We start from the raw sequence: 17,694 nt of genomic DNA, 5'->3' as shown, positions 1-17,694 counted from the left end.
TCAACTTTGTCTTTTAAGTCAATGAAAACCAAGTGGGGTCAGGTGAGGTCAGGGATCTCACCTCGCTCCTCTCTTTGGACAGCAGGGTGAAGCCATTGTTGTCGACCAGGAAACAGTTCAGATCCTGAACAGGAAGCAGAAGAAGAGAAGTGTGTGTTTAGGGTTTTTAAACATGAAGGACTGATGTTTGGTGATGAGCACATAGAGCAGGCAGGGTTACTTACAACACTCTCACAGCTAAGAGGACACACGCCTTCGATGTTTGAACACTGAGAGAAAGAGAGAGGTGTAAGAGAGGCAGGGTCAAAGGTCATCAGGAGGAGCTACGTTACAGTCCAGCTTAACACACTACCATCTCACTGCAAGAGGAAGGTGAAGATAAACTCCAGGGAATAAATGTTTTGCAGTAGAAAAGCAAACTACAATTTTATCAAACAAGAAAAGGTTATATCTGTGTAAGTGAGAGACGGTGTACAACTTTTAACAGCTGTATTGTTGTCAGAGAAACATCTATAGTAAGATCTTCTTCACCAAGGTGGGAAAAATTATTTAAAATGTAATTAAAGAAACCGGCAGTGATTGGATTCACGAGTTTGAGAAATAAATATAAACTATGATCTGTAATTTTCATCATTATACAAAATTACTGTAAAAAGGTAGTTAGTTTCTAATTGTCTGCACAAAGAGAATTAGATTCAATAAAGGTTCATTTAAATTGAAGTAACCAGGATGTGATGCATGTGAAGATTGTGCCTTTAATATTACAACGTGGTGTGACATGTTTTTATTACATTTCTCAGATGGTTTCCTTCTTTCATCGACAAAACTTAGAAATTAACTACTTACAAACACAGTCGAACGAGTGCCATCCAAACTAAAGTCAACTTTGAGTTTAGCCGTGGCAACAGCTGCCAAAAATGACTCTAACGTGATGAAAAGTGAATAACACACAAGCTTTAAATCAATAATCAGCGTTTACTCACGTCAGTGTCGCTGGGCTGGAAGCAACAAGAGTCGAGGAAAGTTGAGGAGGGAAAAAACACAGTCGATATCATTAAACTACAAACTAATAGAGATATTTTAACATCGTAACAACATTTCTTAGCGTGCAGTATATTTTCATTCTGTGTTTGGGCCGTGCCACATGTAGTCTGTCAAACTGAAAAATAAAACACATTGTGTGACAGTAGGATTTCTCCCTGACAATTACAACTTAATTTGCAGTCTGTGTAAAATAACAAATAAGAAAAAAACAAAGTAAAAAGACTTTGTGCTGTTGAAATCCAAATGGAGCCCTACACCATCTTTTCAGTTTTGTGCTATTTTACAGTCAAGGCACGTAACTTAGCTAGCTTTTAGAGATTTTAACTTGGTTTGTAAAAATGTGGTTGTTTTTTTTTAAATAGATGGATCTGTATTAAATGACCACTGACAGCTTCAGTTTCCTCACGTAGTGAAACAAATGCAACAGGCCACAAATACTGATTATAAATAGAAGTCCTGTTTCAGGATGAAGATCAGAGACTGTTAATGTAAGATAAGAACCTTGTATCTCCAGAATACAAACTGCTCAGCAGCTGAGAGAAGCAGCCTATTGCCAGATCGACTTTTTTATTGAATGGGAGAAACATTATATAAACTTCCGAAACTGTAGATCAGTGGCGACAGGATGTAAATGTGGTCTGTGGATGACTGTGAATATATTAAAGCAGCCTGTCACAGCTGTCAGCTCTCATTAATAAAGTTATCTGCACCATCAACCTCTACAGGACATCTGCACACATTCAGCTGCAGCTCTGCTTCACTGAACTGCAGGAGACGTTCACAAGGTCAGAGACCTGTAGAGAGTGTGTGTGTGTGTGTGTGTGTGTGTGTGTGTGTGTGTGTGTGTGTGTGTGTGTGAATGTTGTCTGCCTTATGTCATTTCTGGGGACAAATTTTATAACAAGATTAGAAGTCTGTAGCCAAACGAGGGTCCACGAGGGGCTGCAGAGCCAGAAAACAAACAAAACTGTCGGATAGATAAAAATGGAGAGGCAAGTTTTCTTTTATTAGATCCTGACCGCTAGCGGGGTGAAAATAAAAAAACAAATGACCTTTGAAGGAATGAAGAGCCAGAGTCCAAAATAGAGGATGCTATCACAAATGGGGTCTACAGTGTGTCTTGAGACAAGCTAGTCAGCATGCCAGCCAGCTTGGCAGGCTACTGTGGCTGGCCTGCGTTATCATGTTACCTGTTAGCATGCCAGCCATGGTAGCTCACCTGCTATCTCTGGCAGTAACTACATCCTCAAACTTCCAACACAACCTACTGTGCAAGGACGCAAAAAACTATTTCACTGTGCGACCGAACACTTTGAGCTGATTCAGACTTTGTCAGAATCAGCTGCACTTAAGCTCAGCTGGTGCTTTGAGCTGAGCGCTAAACTTAGCATGCTAACATGGAAACATCACCATATTAACATGCCTACAGTCAACATGTCAGCTAACATGTTAACTACTGAATGTTAACATGCTAACATTTAGCATGAACGTGTAACATTTAGCATGTTATTAGTACAGGTACCGTGGTGTTTTGATTTTTTATAGTGGGGGCCGATTTATTTAGAATTAGATTGTCGATTGTTCCTTTAAATCACTGAATTTAATATATCAGCTTTACCTTCATTGGCAAATATAGGAAAGAGGCCACTTAAATTAAATAATGAAAACGCTCTCTCGTGAAAGTGAGAGCAGACTGAAGAGCATAAGAAACACTCATCTTTACTTTGGTCTCTTAAGGCTCAAATCCAGTTGTTTTGCATCTTAATTGGACCTTATTCTGTGCACATTCCACTTTAATCTTAATATGAAAAGTCTAAAGGACTTAATGCATATAATTAACTCTGTTAGCTCTGTTCCCTAATGAAGGAAAAGCAAAATTGAAAACATGACCTCTGAATCCAGAGGATTATTGTTGGATAGTCACGCAGCAAAAATCATTTGTTCGTCCTTGGAAACTTGGTGTTGCTCGAAACTTGTCGACGCACTTAATATTTGCATCGCTAACTAGTAGACTCCTGTCTGACTGCAGATCATCAGAAATCAGAAATACTTTATTGATCCCCGAGGGGAAACTCTTTACTTTTAGATCATGCTGCCTCTCTTTGTGGAGCAGTTCATACTCACACAGAACAGGGAGCAACACAGCTAATGTGATAGCTTCCTTCATTTTGGACTCTCTCTGGCTCTCTGTTCCCTCAAAGGTCAGCACAGTCCGAGCCTTCCAACCAAACCCGCCAGAGCAAATAGTTTGCACAAGGTATTGCTTGCTCAATTTAGTTGAACTTTGGTCAAAAAACGTGGCAGAAAACAGTGTGGTGTGTGTGTCCTTGTGGCTAGTAAAGCTAGATGTCCTAATTCAATTTCAATGTCGAATTTGCGCTTTTTGGTGTTTAGAGCCCAGTTACACGGTTTGCAATCGGTCAAGAACGCAACTTTGCATGTTAAAGTTCACCAAAGTTGAACTGTACACGAAAGCAACACATAAATGTACCTGATTTGCACAATCCCACACTCGCGAGTGAATCCACTGATCACAGCAGTAACATTGAAATGAAGTAAATTCAGTCCAAAATGTTTAGGGACACATGATATATATCGGGCCGCTTAATTATCGGTCGATAATGGGAAATTTATATTATTATGCATAATTCTGATAATGAAATTATAGCCGATAACTAGAGCCGATAATACAAAGCCAACATTGCTTATATTGACTTAACTAGCGTAGCAGCTGTAACTGTGCAGACAGAGAGCCAAACATGTCATCGCCGGTGTGTATGTATCAGCTGAACGTTTGATATGCTTTATGTTCTATGTTTGTGAAGTTTTTTTGATGAACTTTACTAGAATAAATAAATGAACATTTGAAGAGTCAGAACTGCTCTTTGTTTTTGTTGTGTTAACGATAGTGATGTCGGTTAGATTTGGTTAAGTCAGAGCTAAATCATCCCATCTTTGCTCACTACATCTTAGCCTTTCATACCCTCAGGTGTGCATAAACTACAGGTTACTTGCTAGGAACTTATTTTTAAAATACAAAAATGTGAAATTTCTTATCGGTATCGGCCATGAGAAGCAGGTAAAAAATATCCATATCGTGCATCCCTAAAAATGTTGCTGTTATACTCTAAATACTGTTGTGACCGAGCACTTAAATGCAACAATATCATCTGGGGACAAAGTTTAGGTCGAAGTTTTAGGAGGAGCTATTGGCAGAAATGGAATATAATGTGTGTTTTCATTAGTGTTTAATCACCGGAAAATAAGACTCGTTGCGTTTTCGTTACCTTAGAATAAGCCGTTTATATCTACAGAGGGAGCGGGTCCCCTTCCACGGAGGCCGCCATGTTGAACCACCATTTTTCTACAGTAGCCCAGAACGGACAAACCAATCGCTGGCTCTAGACAAACCAAGTTTCTCCTACACACTTGGAAGGGGAGGGTGAGGCGAGCGGTATTCAAATGGTTGCAAACTGCAGTTTCACCGCTAGATGCCACTAAATCCTCCACACTAGGAGCTTTAAAGGTCCCCTGTGGCGTTTTTAACCACTGGTAGCGCTATGGAGCAATGTTTTTGAGACTGGGTCCCTGTTTTGTTAGTTCTTGTGCACACACATGAGGATGCACATGTACAAGCTGATCGTTGGTGGCAGTAGAGTGCACCAAGAAACGAGCAGTGAGCAAAGGCAGAGAAGAAGACTAGAGCTAGAAAGGAAACGTATGTAAACAATTATTTCAAAATTTTAAAAATTTGGATTTGCAAATGTTTTATGACGATGGGAATGCATCCGACACTGAAGGATACACAAGCTTGTGTCGTTGTGGTCAGGTTATCGGTTACGGTTAGTGTCAGCCTCTGAGAAATAAACAATGAAATGTCCCCGAAAATGACATCAGCCAAGATGTGTGAGAGTGAGTCTTCTGGTCACCTGCTTCGTGATGGCCCAGAACCTTTTTTCCAGCCAATCCAAGGACATCTGCACCCCGATAGCTAAAAATAGAAAACACAAACACATGCACACATTAAAGACAGACGCAGGACAAGATGGACTGTGCAGAGCTGAACAGTTTGCTGTGTTTGTGGAGGAAAGGAGGAAGACAGGAAATCAATTCGACCCTGGGTTCACCTTTGTCGTGTCCTGACGCTAATGAAGGGATGTAAACACTGATGAGCCTGATGGTGTGTGTGCTCCCTGCAGACTGGGTAATGACGCCCTCAGTCCCTCAGTAATGTAGCAGCTTTATTACTCTGAGTATCAAAGTGAAGTACACAGCAAGCATTTAGGAGCAAGATGAATGGCGAACAGTTGAAACTCGAAGGCAGATGTGCGCTCGAGTCGTCAAACAATGTGTTGCCGGTTTTAGACTCACCATCCAACTGAATCATTTCTTAACTCTTCCCCTGAACAACTGTCCAATCATAGCAATTCTGTCTTTTTTTTAAAATAACCTGTGCAAGGAATGGAATAAACAGTGCTTTGATATGAACTGCTAATGTTAGCATGCCCGCGTGACTAGCTTAAGTACCTTAGTGATACTTCCAAGACCAAGAGTTAGCATATCATTAGCAACCTTCATCATTATGTGGGGTTACAGGTTACGTGCCTGTTACTTGAGTTTAAGCTAACGTTAGCATCTCTGTCGTGCTCTTTATTGGACTTGGGGAAGTGAAAAATATGAACACTGAAGCTTAAATTGAATATTTGTTTGTTTTTCTATAGTTAGCATCCAAATGAAGTTATGTTAGAAAGAAATAACAGATTTTCCTCACTAACACTGTATTATAAATGTATCATAAGCTGATGAGGATGCTGAGCATTAGCCTCAGTCTTTTTTAAATCATTACAATGAGTCAGCATGATATCATACATGCCATCAAGTGCATATTTAAGACCCCCCTTTTTTCAGATTTCTCATTTTCAGTTCGCCAGACACATTACAAAGGCGTTTCCAACCAACTCATGGATTTAATAAAGACTTAATGTTAGCTAATCTAACATTAACATTATCTGATCTAGAACAGTAAATGATTAAATCTATTACTTACAACTTATTGGAAAGTGGTACCAGAGGCGTCAAATGATGCATCGTTGGTGAGTTTTGGACTAGAGCCAATAAATTGGACCGTTGATATTATCTTATCACAGATATGTCATTATGAGCATATATGTAAGAAAATAAGAACAGAAATGTCAAAGAAATGTTTGAGGTCATTGAGAAACTGTAAAACGTCCTGCTCAGAACGTATTTTGGTCACAACGTTAAAAAACTAATTTAAGAAAATAATTTTAATGTTATGTGTTTGTCAAAAGTTAATATTGGCTGATATATTGTTTAAACTCTCAAATAACCTCAAATATCTAGTTACAGTCGGACTGTATTTTGGACGTTTCTTGCTACCACCTGATTAGCACATTCTATGTATGTTAACTTAATTATTACTTAATTAAAATCACTACCAGAGCGATGAAAAACACAGTCTGCCTGCTGAGATACAAAGATCCAGTCTGAGCCAGTGGCCCCCGTCCACAGCAGCCCCCTCCGCCCGTCACTCAGTGGCCGCAGCGTTAGCGAACCAGCGGGGGTCGTTTCCAGTCAGACTAACATAATAACTGCAACTGTTTTTGTCACTTCAATAATGAGAACCCTTCCTCACACAGGCAGCTTGCAGTCTCACACACACAGATGAGTGATACGAGGCGACATGTCGAGCCTCTTGTGTGCTGTCATTATTGGAAAAGCAGAGCAGCTGTAAAACATTTTATTTGTGGTCATTTCTGGATATTGAGCTTCTTGTTATTAAGCATTTTGCAGGCTGCAGATTCTCCTTCGATGCTGCAGTACAGAAAAAAAAAACTGCTGTCTCTTCAGAACAATGTAGGAAATCAGGTGTGACCAAGTAAAGGTTATTAACTTTGTTACCTTGATGTCATCTTAAGAGACTTCTCACCCTTTTGATTGAAATTTTTATCAAAGCCGGAAATATTAACTTTGCTTTATTGGCAAACAAAAACTTCTGTTTATTCCTCCAAGATTAGCTGCCAGTCTATCCAATGGTAATGCCTCAGTGCTCCAGTACAGAAAACTGCATTTGTCTCTGCAACTGAAGTATCTGTGTGTGTGTGTGTGTGTGTGTAGGAGAGTACTGTTTATTGGTTTCTTTGTGACTCCCCCCCTTGTTATTTCTCCTGTTTAAAGGCAATCATCATGCATAAAAGTACTCTCAACTTGTATGAGAATTGAAGAAATATATGTTTAAAGGATCCTGGCTAGCTACGTTGGGATTTTGGTTCAACTCTAAAGGTCCAACTGGTTACTCCGTCAGTGTTGGAAGTCAGTTCATGTGTTGGTTAAAAAGTTTTATTCTATATGAAAGATATCTTTATGTTAAAAAGGGACAGTTTAGTTGTGTGGACTGTGGTGCTGGGACTGAATGTATTCATAACGATGAAAATAGTTTTGTTTGAATTCATCACTCAATACAGACTGGATAAAAGGCGCCCCCCTCCCCTTGTTTTTCCATGTGTAGGAGTTCAACACTTGCTGTTATGTGTTGCCCTTGATGCCAGAGGTAGTGCTAGATGAAGAGCTAAACAGTCATTTAAGAGAGTCAAGTTTTGAACTGGGACGCGTCTACAAGCTCAGTGTGAAGCAGGAGGGTTGTAGCAGAGGGAAGAAATGTGATGCTGCGTTTGTGTTCAGAGAGAGTTGCGACCTTCGGGACCTTTAAACCTCTTAAGGCATCACTCTCCTTCATTCTTTTAAAATAGCCTCTCTGCAGACTCAGTGGTCTGCAGCTTTGCTCTGCTGTTTGATTTCATTTCTGTTTTTTTTTTTTTTTTTGCCTCCTTTCCTGTCAGCAGCGTCCTTATCGCCGCCCTTCAGCGCTGCAGCTGCACTGTTTCTGCTGCAGTCTGCACTCTCAAACAGGGACCGGTCCACGACGGGACAAAACACATCCGACACAGTTATTCTACTTTTTAACCGTCAAACATCAATAACTCGCAAATATTTCATAGTCTGCACGCTCTCGGGACGTGTCTTTTTATGGACACGAGGAGAGAATGATGACAAAATGAGAGAATCTGCAGCTGCTTTATTATTCTTACACGTGTGCATTTTATTTTACTAGTCGACACAACTTCTCCCGTGTGATGTAACTGTGTGTCAAGCTGCAAAACTGAGCGCACCACTGAGAACAGTAAAATGTTATGGTCCAATTTTCTACCAGCACTGTTTATACTTTTTGGGTGTTTCTTAGTATTTCTAGTGTGCCAGGCTTTCTCCATACGTGCCTTCACAGATCCGTCGTTGAATAATATTTATATTTCTACCTCACATGCGCTCCCGCTGGAAGTCTTACTGTGATTTTTGATACTTCTTATTGTCTCTGTTTTTAATTGCAGTTGTTGTTTCTGGAACCTGCTGCAAAATGTGCTGCAACCAGCCAGTTTTCACCACAGTGATCAATACATTTTCATCTAATTTAGTTTCATCTCATCTGAACCTTTTGTTCTGACAGTGCAGTATGGCAACACACACAGACTGGCCTAGACAGTTTCTCTTGACTTGAATAATTTAGGGGTTTTTTTTTCCTGGCTGATGCTACTGTAGTTTGGACTCTGATGATACGTACATCTGTCAGAGTTTTTCATGGTGATAAAGCAAGGCTCACCATTTCTAGTTTTTAGAAATGTTTACAGAGAAACACCAACATCAGCTAAAATCTAGCAGATACGTTTGAGCTTATTTTCACTTGGATTTTATGTCCTAATGAATCCAAAAGTTGTTTAATGTCCTGCAGTTTACAGTACACAAGGTCCTGTTGTGGTGAGCACAATAAAAGGTTCTGGTAATAAAAAGTGAACAAAATATGGGGGGGGACACAAAATGGGTTTAGGCATAAGATTAAGTAGTCAAATAGTCTTCACAGCTATAAAACTGTAGTTAAGAGTTAAATACAGTTATGTTTAGCTGAAGTTTAAAGATGGCTAGATAAGTGGTGTGTCTAAAATAATAGTTTAACATTTTTGGAAATGCGCTTGCTTTTTCCCCCCAGAAGAGATGAGAAGATAGATATCAACCTTATGTCTGAGTGTTAAGTACAGAGCCGGCGTAAGGATGTGGTTAGCTTAGCATCAACACCGGAAGCAGCTAGCCTGTTGCTGTTCAAAGTTCAAAATTACACCGACCCACACCTCTACAGCTCACTAATTAACACGTTGAATCTCGGTTGTTTAATCTGTACACAAACCAAAGCAGAAAAACAACAATTTGTGAAGGCAAAAGGTGGAACAATTCCTTTAAGAGTACGCCACCGATTTAGCATTTTACGTCTATAACATTGTCAAACTCACGATGGACAGGGATCAAAATCGATGCAGGAGAATCAGAGATAGTCTTTTTTATTCCACACATTCTTCTTCCTTCTCAAAATCTGGCGCCTACTTTACCCACAATGCAACTCGACTGCAGGCAGTTCAGTCGGAGTGCGTTATGCTAGTAGCGGCTAATGTAGCCTCGAGCCTCTAGACTGCAGCAGAGATGAGCAGCGGGCTGCAGAGGTAATATCTCAACACTGTAAAGGAGCTGAGACTCTATTGAACTGTTGCTATAGAAATGCTGTTTGTTAACTAATGCCAAAATACTAAAAGTACAGGCTAATGATAAAAAAAAGTAATGAAATTGAATGATCTCTCTGTCTCATACCTGCGCACAGTTAGTCAATATAATTTAATTCACTTCTGCAGACTTTAAAGGAACTAATATCATAAAAACAATATTGCCAGAGTCTCTAAAAAGAATGGAGGGGAAAGAAAACTCAACACAATTCCTAAGAGGAAATGGGAGAAACATTTAGATAATGAAATATACAGATTTGTTACAGAATTTTTACAACTGACAAAAACAAAAACAGTTGAAGAGCAGTACGAAAGTAAAAGTAAGATCAAATCAATAATAGTGATGGTTGCAGAGGATTAAATAAAGTTTAGGATTATTAGGGATGTTCTGTTCGTCACACAGAGTGTCTAAATATCCTGCCTGTCCCTCAGCAGCAAGTAGAATCTGGTCTCTAATTTCATCTGGTTTCTTTAGATTCAGGATTAAAGGATGAGGCTGGTGACATCCTGCATCTGTCTTATTGCCTGCATGTATTTTGAAAAAAACAAACCCAGCAGTGAATATATCAACTAACGAGTGTTGTGTGTGAATCACAGCCTGATGGATCTTCTTCCTCCATTGTTGTCCAGAAACTATTAAAACACATCAGTGAGCCGCTCTGCTGCACTGGGTGACATGTTGCTTCATCACCATGAACACACACACTGTAGTTTATTCTGACTCAGTCCCACACACACCGTCCTGCTGCCCCAAACACTCACTACAGCACCACATGTGGATTCATCCGCCGCTGAAAATAGTCCCCAACAAATGCATTATTTCCTCCTGTTTGTTTGATAAAAAGGAAGGTTTTGGGAAATAACTGAGCCTTTTCACTATATATTTGTCATTTTTTAAAGAGTAACTCACACTAGATTTTGGAAGGAAGAAGAGCATAGCTGAACTGGCCATGGGACCCAACATCACAGCTGGATGTGGTCCGTGGTGTCTGTTGTACGTCTGACCACTGCCAGCTGTGATGCAGCTTGGTACTACCGTGCAACGGTACATCTTCATCTTTGGAAGCTGTAGTGGAACAACTTTACCACAGGGTGGCAGCAAACATGGTGAGGGTACTTTGGGGGCGGGGCAACACATATATTTCCACCACTGAGTCACACATGTAGCCACACCCCAACTTTCAGCTTGCGACGCGGGGGTACTTAACCTTATCCTTTGACACATTCAATTTCTTAGTCTCTCTCTCATACAGTCTTTTTTTTGGGTTAAATTTGCTCTATTGGCATGTGCATAGTTCTGCAAAGAAATACTAAATATTACAGTCTCTCTCTCATACAAAGTGTATCTCTCTCTCTCTTCATTCATAGCTCAGCCTGCAGCTGCAACACTCTGCTGTTACTATTTCTGTCAAACTCTGCTTTAATGCACATTACACACTCAGTACAACACACACACACACACACACACACACACACACACACACCACATTAGTGGCAGCTCAGCGGCAGCATGTGGCTTCTCTAGCTCTCTCTCTCTCTAAAACACACAGAGAGGCTCGCTCGCCCTCAGTCGGCAGGCTGGGTGTGTGTTGGACAGAGCTCTGAGACGATCAGAGGCAGCAGCGATGAGGATGAAGAGGAGGAGGACGAGCAGTGTTTGATCCGGAATAAAACTCCAGTCCAGCTTCTGGTTTGAAGACGTTTTCGGGGTTTTAACGAGGAATCAAGCTTCTGGCGTTTCAGGCAGGGACCAGTTTCTGTCCTTGAAGACAAGTCTGGTCTCAGATTTGAAAGACAAATCCAGGTTTTGGTTTTAAGAGAGAAGAGCTTCAGTCCATTTTCAGTTCAGATTTTTCAGCTTGTTTTCTGAACGCTGCAGATGAAGGAGAAGAAGAACAGTTTCTGTCTTCTTTCTCTGTTTGGAGGCTGAAGCAGCAGAGCAGATGGTGAGCGGTGTGTGTGTGTGTGTGTGTGTGTGTGTGTGTAGATACTAAATATACAACAACGTGCATGTGCCTTTGAAAGTGAGAAAGAGTGTGTTTTTGTCCATGCACCTGTATGTGTGTGCATGTACACTGTATGGCCAGAAGTAAGTGGACACTAGTTCAAATGAAGGGAAATCTTCATGCTACAGTATAAGGGACCTGCAACTAATAATTATTTTCATTGTCAATCAATTTTGATTATTTTCATGATTAGTCGATTAATGGTTTTGTCTACAAATATTGAATAATGTCCATCCCTGTTTCCCAGAGCCCAAGGTGGGTGTCTTCAAATGTCGTTTTGTCCAACCAAGAGTTCAAAAGTTGCTTAAAATAATGACTTAATGATTAACCGATTATCAAAATAGTTGCCCATTAGTTTCAATCGACTAATTGTTTCAGCTAATTGTTGTACGGCACACAACAATATTTTAGACAATAGTGTGTCGACAGTTTGTGTTTGTCGCTTTCCTGTTTGAACATGACAATGCCCACGTGCACAAAGCAGCTCCATAAAGAAATGGTGTGTCCTGACCTCAACCCCAATCCAACACACCTTTGGGCTGAACTGGAACGCCGACTGTGAGCCAGACCTGATCTCCCAACACTCAGTGTTGGACCTCACTAATGCTCTTGTGTTTGAATGGGAGCAAATCCCTGCAGTCAGGTTCCAACATCTGATGGAAAAAAAGTGAAACCAGAAGAGCGGAGGCTGTTGTAGCAACAGATCAATGCCCATGGCTTTGGAATGACATGCCTATCACTATCACATACGGGTGAAATCTTCGGCTACTTTTGGCCACGTTGAATACAAGTGCATATCTGTGCTTTTAATAGTAAGAGAGTCTAAAAGCATGTAGGAGTGAGCTTGAGTGTGTTTTGGTGTGCAGTCAGCGTGTGTGTGCGCTCGTTGTTTCCTCACTTATCCTGCCTCAGTGTGGATGCTGCACTGTGTTTGTGCTCTCGGCCTTTTGGACCGACGCTCAGCTGCCTCGTTCTCAGGCTGTTTGGAGGAAAAGTGCAGCCACGGGGTGGGGGGGGGGTCCACGCCTGTCAGAGGCCATTAAGCAGCCAGCGGGACGCCACGTTAGAGCCCAGAATACCGGAGCGATGCACTGCAGATGAAGCAGGGAACATCACATCGGCAGGACTTCAATGACAAAATCCAGACAGCAGAGTTTTAAATCGAGATAATAATCCACCACTTTTCCACGTGAAAAAATGGCTGCTTTGCCGATTTTTCTAACAAAATGTCAACCCACAAATAGGAGCTTGAGGCCAGAGGGCTGCTGGTTTGAATCCCTGTTGCGTCTCAACAATGCACAAACCATCAACAGTGTTATAAAAACATAGCTGTGGCATCAGTGACGTTTTCCACAGTTTTTTGAGGGGATGTCTTGAAGCCTCAAGGTTGGATTTATTGATCGCTGCCTTGTCATTAGCGGAGCATTTGATCAAAGAGGTTTTGGAGCTGAGGTGATGGGAGCAAACCATGGCTGAGAGTGATAGGCCGAGACAATCACACAGACATCCACCACCACAAAGAGTTAAAGTAGAATTAGCTGCTGAGAGCCAAACTTTTTGAAGGAAAACATTTATAATATGGCTTTGCATTCTTTGGGAAAATCACGATAATATTTTTTAGTTTCATTCCCCATCAAAGTTTCAGTGACATCCAGCGTTTCCACAGGCACTCTGACGCTTAGCCTGATAATCAGACTGAATTTCTATTTCATTTTCCCTTCATTATTCAGTCTGACATCGTGTTCATGCCCTAACCAATCATCAGTGACTGACGCAGCCGTCCAATCAACGTCACTTTAAGTTGACACAGAAGCTGCTGCAGCTGTTCCCAGGAGCAGTTTTTTTGCATCGGTAAAAGAAATGTGGATTTAAAAGTTATTTCTGTAAGTCAGTTTACAGCAACTTGTACAGCTGCGTCCATCTTGTCCATGCTTGGCTTTGGCACAAAGAGATGATGTCCTCATTATTAGTCCTGCCTACTAAACTCTGATTGGCACAGTTCCACTGTGGAAACAGCCGTCAATGAGCACAACCCCAGACATTTGAATGGCTGAATCTGATATGTACGCAACGATTCACAGGTGTGGGACCAGACCATTGATGTATAAAAGAGAGCTGGATATGGCGCCCCCGCTCAGCCTCGCTGCCAATGTTCCCCTGTGGCCTAAGCATTTCCCCATTGACCACCATTATACAAGAGACATCTTTAAAACACCTGGAACCTGCCAACAAAGTCAATTATCACTGTTTGCATTATGATTTTTTAATACATGTTAATGTGCGTTACGGTATAAAATAACTGGACCGAGCGGGACCTAGTGGGCAGGACCAGGGGAAGGAAACCAGGAAGCTAGAAAACTTTTTGTTGGCTTAGGCGCGCAGCTAGCAATTTTATTCAAATAACTCTGGAGTCTGGTATCTAGTTCTTATAATAAATCCACTGACCAGACCTGTCGTCGGCCATGCTAACTAAACTACATAACAACTCATTCAATTTGAATACAGGCAACGTGAGCATGAGCACCAATATGGACAAACTAAAGAGCACCAGCTATAAAAACTCAAACTACAACAACAGAAAATCTAAAAGGAGAATGGGGCCTCAGCCCCACCAACGCTGTTTGGTTTAAAGCTGCTAACATGGCGCTTAGCTCACCAGAACATCTGTTCCGGGTTTTGCAGTCTGTTAGCTAGCTAACTGACCAGCAGGTTCAGTAAGGACAGCAACTAATGCTAATGTTTACATACTAGGAAAAGGAAAAGCAGATGTGGTAACAATGACACAATCAATCAGATTGATGAGAGATGAAATGATCAGTTCAGAGTTAGAAAAGGCCAGAAACTGGGCATGTCTGTTAAATTCTACAGAGGCAGACAGAAACACCAACAGCTGTTCAGAGCCACTGTTGGACCGATAACAGCCGCCAGAAAGTGCGTCATGCTATCATCCGTGTCCCGTTCTGAGTACCTCACTGGTTATGAGCTTATCAGCTAACATATAAAGAGTGTACTGTTTATGTACTACAGCTTTTGTGAAAGTCTCAACATAACAGCAGATGTGTGATAATGACGGCAGTCAAAACAGAGCACATCGGGCAGGGGGCTCCTGGACCAGTTGTTCCAACACCATCTGGACTACCGGACAGACTCCTGTCCCGTTCAGGGATTGAAACCACAGTTTTAATCTGTGACCCGTCACTGCTGTGTGGGCGGCGCTAATCTGGTTGATGGTGCTTTTCACAAACTGTTTCAACGACTCCATAAAAATCAACTACTGAAGGACATGAAGACATTTTTCTCTTTAGTTTCTATAACTATGGAAGCATTTTCTAAGCTGTCATCACAAGAGGATCCTTCCTGTACTGTAAAATTAGGTGAACCGTGTTCTTCTGGAGCAGGAAACCCAATTTATGGACATGAAGTGACATAAAATCCACAATCAAAATCACAGTAAAAACAAAGCACGAGGCATCTTTATGGAAAGCACAGTTCACTTTTCGTACTATTTCAAAACCCGCCTCCTACCAGGAAGTTGGATCAGCCAATCAGCATGGGTTAAGTGCAGGGGTGAACAACGCATTTTAGATGAAAAGTCACAGGATCACCAAAGTTATTACAGTTCGTCCTGAGGGGAACATGAACATTTCAGTTGATAAGTGAAAACTTCGACCTGCTGGTGGCGCTAGAGGAAAAGCCAGGGGATCACCAAAGTCATTAGGATCCTCTGGAGTACCACATTTCATGGCAATGCATCCAACATCTGTTCAGATGTTTCAGTCTGGACCAAAGAGGTGGACCGAACCACTGACTTGGCCAACTCAGGCATTATCAAAAAACTTGAAACCAGACCTAGCCCTAGTGAGTAGGCTGCTAATCATCCCTCTTTAAAGTCTCATTTTATGAGTTACATTATCAGATAAAAGCACCATCCACATCCTAAAATAAAACATGATGATGATGTGTACAAAAGACACAAGTCCGTGATTTTCTTTGGCCTGGAAAGGTTGGTAGACTTTGTATTTTACAGATAAACCTGCCGGGTAAAGTTTGAGTTTAGGTGAATCTGACGTCCTCGACCTACACCCAGCAGTCTCTATGCTCTCTGTGGTTTCCATAAAAGCCACAAGTCCAAAGAAAGAGACGCCAAGGAGTGCAGAGAGGAGGGCATGCTCAGAGTGACGAATGAATGAGGAGAGCTGGTGAACAGCAGAAAAGCAGCCAGGAGCAACTTCAGCTCTTGATAAACAGAAGATGACATACCAACCCCTACGTTTGGTTTTGTTTTGGTCCTCGGCTTGCAGCTATATATGTGTTTGAGTGTGTAAAATCACGCAACAGTGGGTGCGTGCAGTGTTTTGATGGTGTACAATGTTGTACGTTATTCCCAAAGTTAAAGTCTTTCGACAAAGACGTCGCAGTGGACTTCGTGGTTATAATTATTCGGCAGTGTCTGCAGGATTTATGTAAGGCGAGATCGTGTTTTTCTGTAAATCCTTCCTCCTGTTTCCACAATGTGTAACATGATTCAATGTCCATCTGTTACAACCATCAGACAGGGAGAGAGGTCAGAGGTCATCTTCTCCATAGGACATTCTAGGGTCTGATAAAACTTAATGTCACAGCTCCGAAACGACCCACGTAACTGTCCGATTTAGATTTATATGAGCTTTTTCTGACGCACATTTTCACTGTAATTGTACATGTTTGCAGTTCAGCCTCTGACTGATGTTACTCCTTTTTCCTCTTGTCTCTATGTTTCGATGGTGGAAACATAAAGCTTGGGGACAGTTCCAGACTTTTTGCTCAAGTAAAAACATTTTCAAGTCCTTGATGCAATTTCGCATATGTTTGCCTACTTCCATTTTCCATTAATCTACATTGCTGTCATTCAGATTTTAAAATTCACTTCGCATTTAGTGTAAATATTAAAACTACCCAGTTAAGATTATAAAAAGATTGCCTTCATGGTTAAAAGAAACCACTGTAGGCACTGTTTTGGTGATTTGCAGATCAAAAGATGACTAGATGTCTAAGATTAACTTGGGGTAAATGTGTTTGGAAAGTGAAAGCTGTTTTAGATGTCTAAGTTCTATATATATATATATATATATATATATATATATATATATATATATATATATATATACCATTGTTTCATCAGGTAATCTTAGTGGGATCAACATCTCTTTTGCAAGAGACATCTGAGTATAGCAGAAGAAATTAATAGAGATCAACAATAAACATAGCCAGTCACACACAAGCATGTACAGTATATACAAATAGCATCATAGACATCTCTAAAAAGGTCCAAAATTAAAAGTTTAAATTCACCCAATGGGTTGAGACATTCAAGTTAGCAGCTCCTAATTACATGTTGAAATATAGTCATCAACATTTGTTGAGACAAGATATTAAACGTAAACATCAAAAAAACTGCAAATCACTAAATCAGTGCTTAAGTGGGAATTATACTTCTGCGAAACACACAAACTTCTTTGCAGATCTACGCAGAGAAGGGTGTTATGGGTAACTACTGTAGGTTGCAGAGGCTCGAAGAGGAGCCCGACACAACTAGCAAGTCTCAACAACTTGTTGTGTGGCCCAGCATGTCAAACAAGCATATTGGTTGATCCAACTTCATGTCAGGAGGCAGATTTGAAAGTATTAACATTATACTCAAAATCCATACAGCTCAAAAGAAAATACTCGCGCAAACGTCTCTGAGCGACACCTGTGCGTGTGCAGACTGAGAAGCATGTTCAAGCCTGGATTTGGCAACGATGACGATGACTGATTGATGCAAACTTTCATATGCGTTGTATACTCAGCCACCCACCCGTCCTCCTCCTTGAGAGGTTTTGTGGTAATATATCATTATTTGCATGACAGCAAGAGGTCACCTCAGGAAACGCAAACATGGGTTGTTTCAGCCGTTTTTCTGGTACGAAAGGTCTAAACCTGCAAATACTCTGAGCATCAGTACTTACTGTACTTCATCCTCTATACATATGTAGAGGATTTGT

The 17,694-nt window shown here is 41.0% G+C and overlaps 1 protein-coding gene across 5 annotated transcripts in view; it reads right to left on the bottom strand.

The window, feature by feature from the left end:
* The window catches only part of LOC122875593 (voltage-dependent calcium channel subunit alpha-2/delta-4-like), a 161,337-nt gene that overhangs the window by 44,584 nt on the left and 99,059 nt on the right, over positions 1–17,694 (bottom strand). For all 5 annotated transcript variants that reach the window (XM_044194945.1, XM_044194947.1, XM_044194944.1 and 2 more), the window contains 4 exons: positions 4,974–5,035; positions 984–998; positions 225–269; positions 62–124 (listed from right to left, as the gene is read on the bottom strand). In XM_044194945.1, coding sequence (XP_044050880.1) covers positions 62–124; positions 225–269; positions 984–998; positions 4,974–5,035 — 185 coding nt within the window. The remainder of the gene's footprint in view (positions 1–61; positions 125–224; positions 270–983; positions 999–4,973; positions 5,036–17,694) is intronic.

Source organism: Siniperca chuatsi, linkage group LG4 (genome assembly GCF_020085105.1).
Source record: "Siniperca chuatsi isolate FFG_IHB_CAS linkage group LG4, ASM2008510v1, whole genome shotgun sequence".
NCBI lineage: Eukaryota > Metazoa > Chordata > Actinopteri > Centrarchiformes > Sinipercidae > Siniperca > Siniperca chuatsi.
The sequence above is the reverse complement of the archived record's forward strand: the minus strand, read 5'-3'. Positions and strand labels throughout refer to the sequence as shown.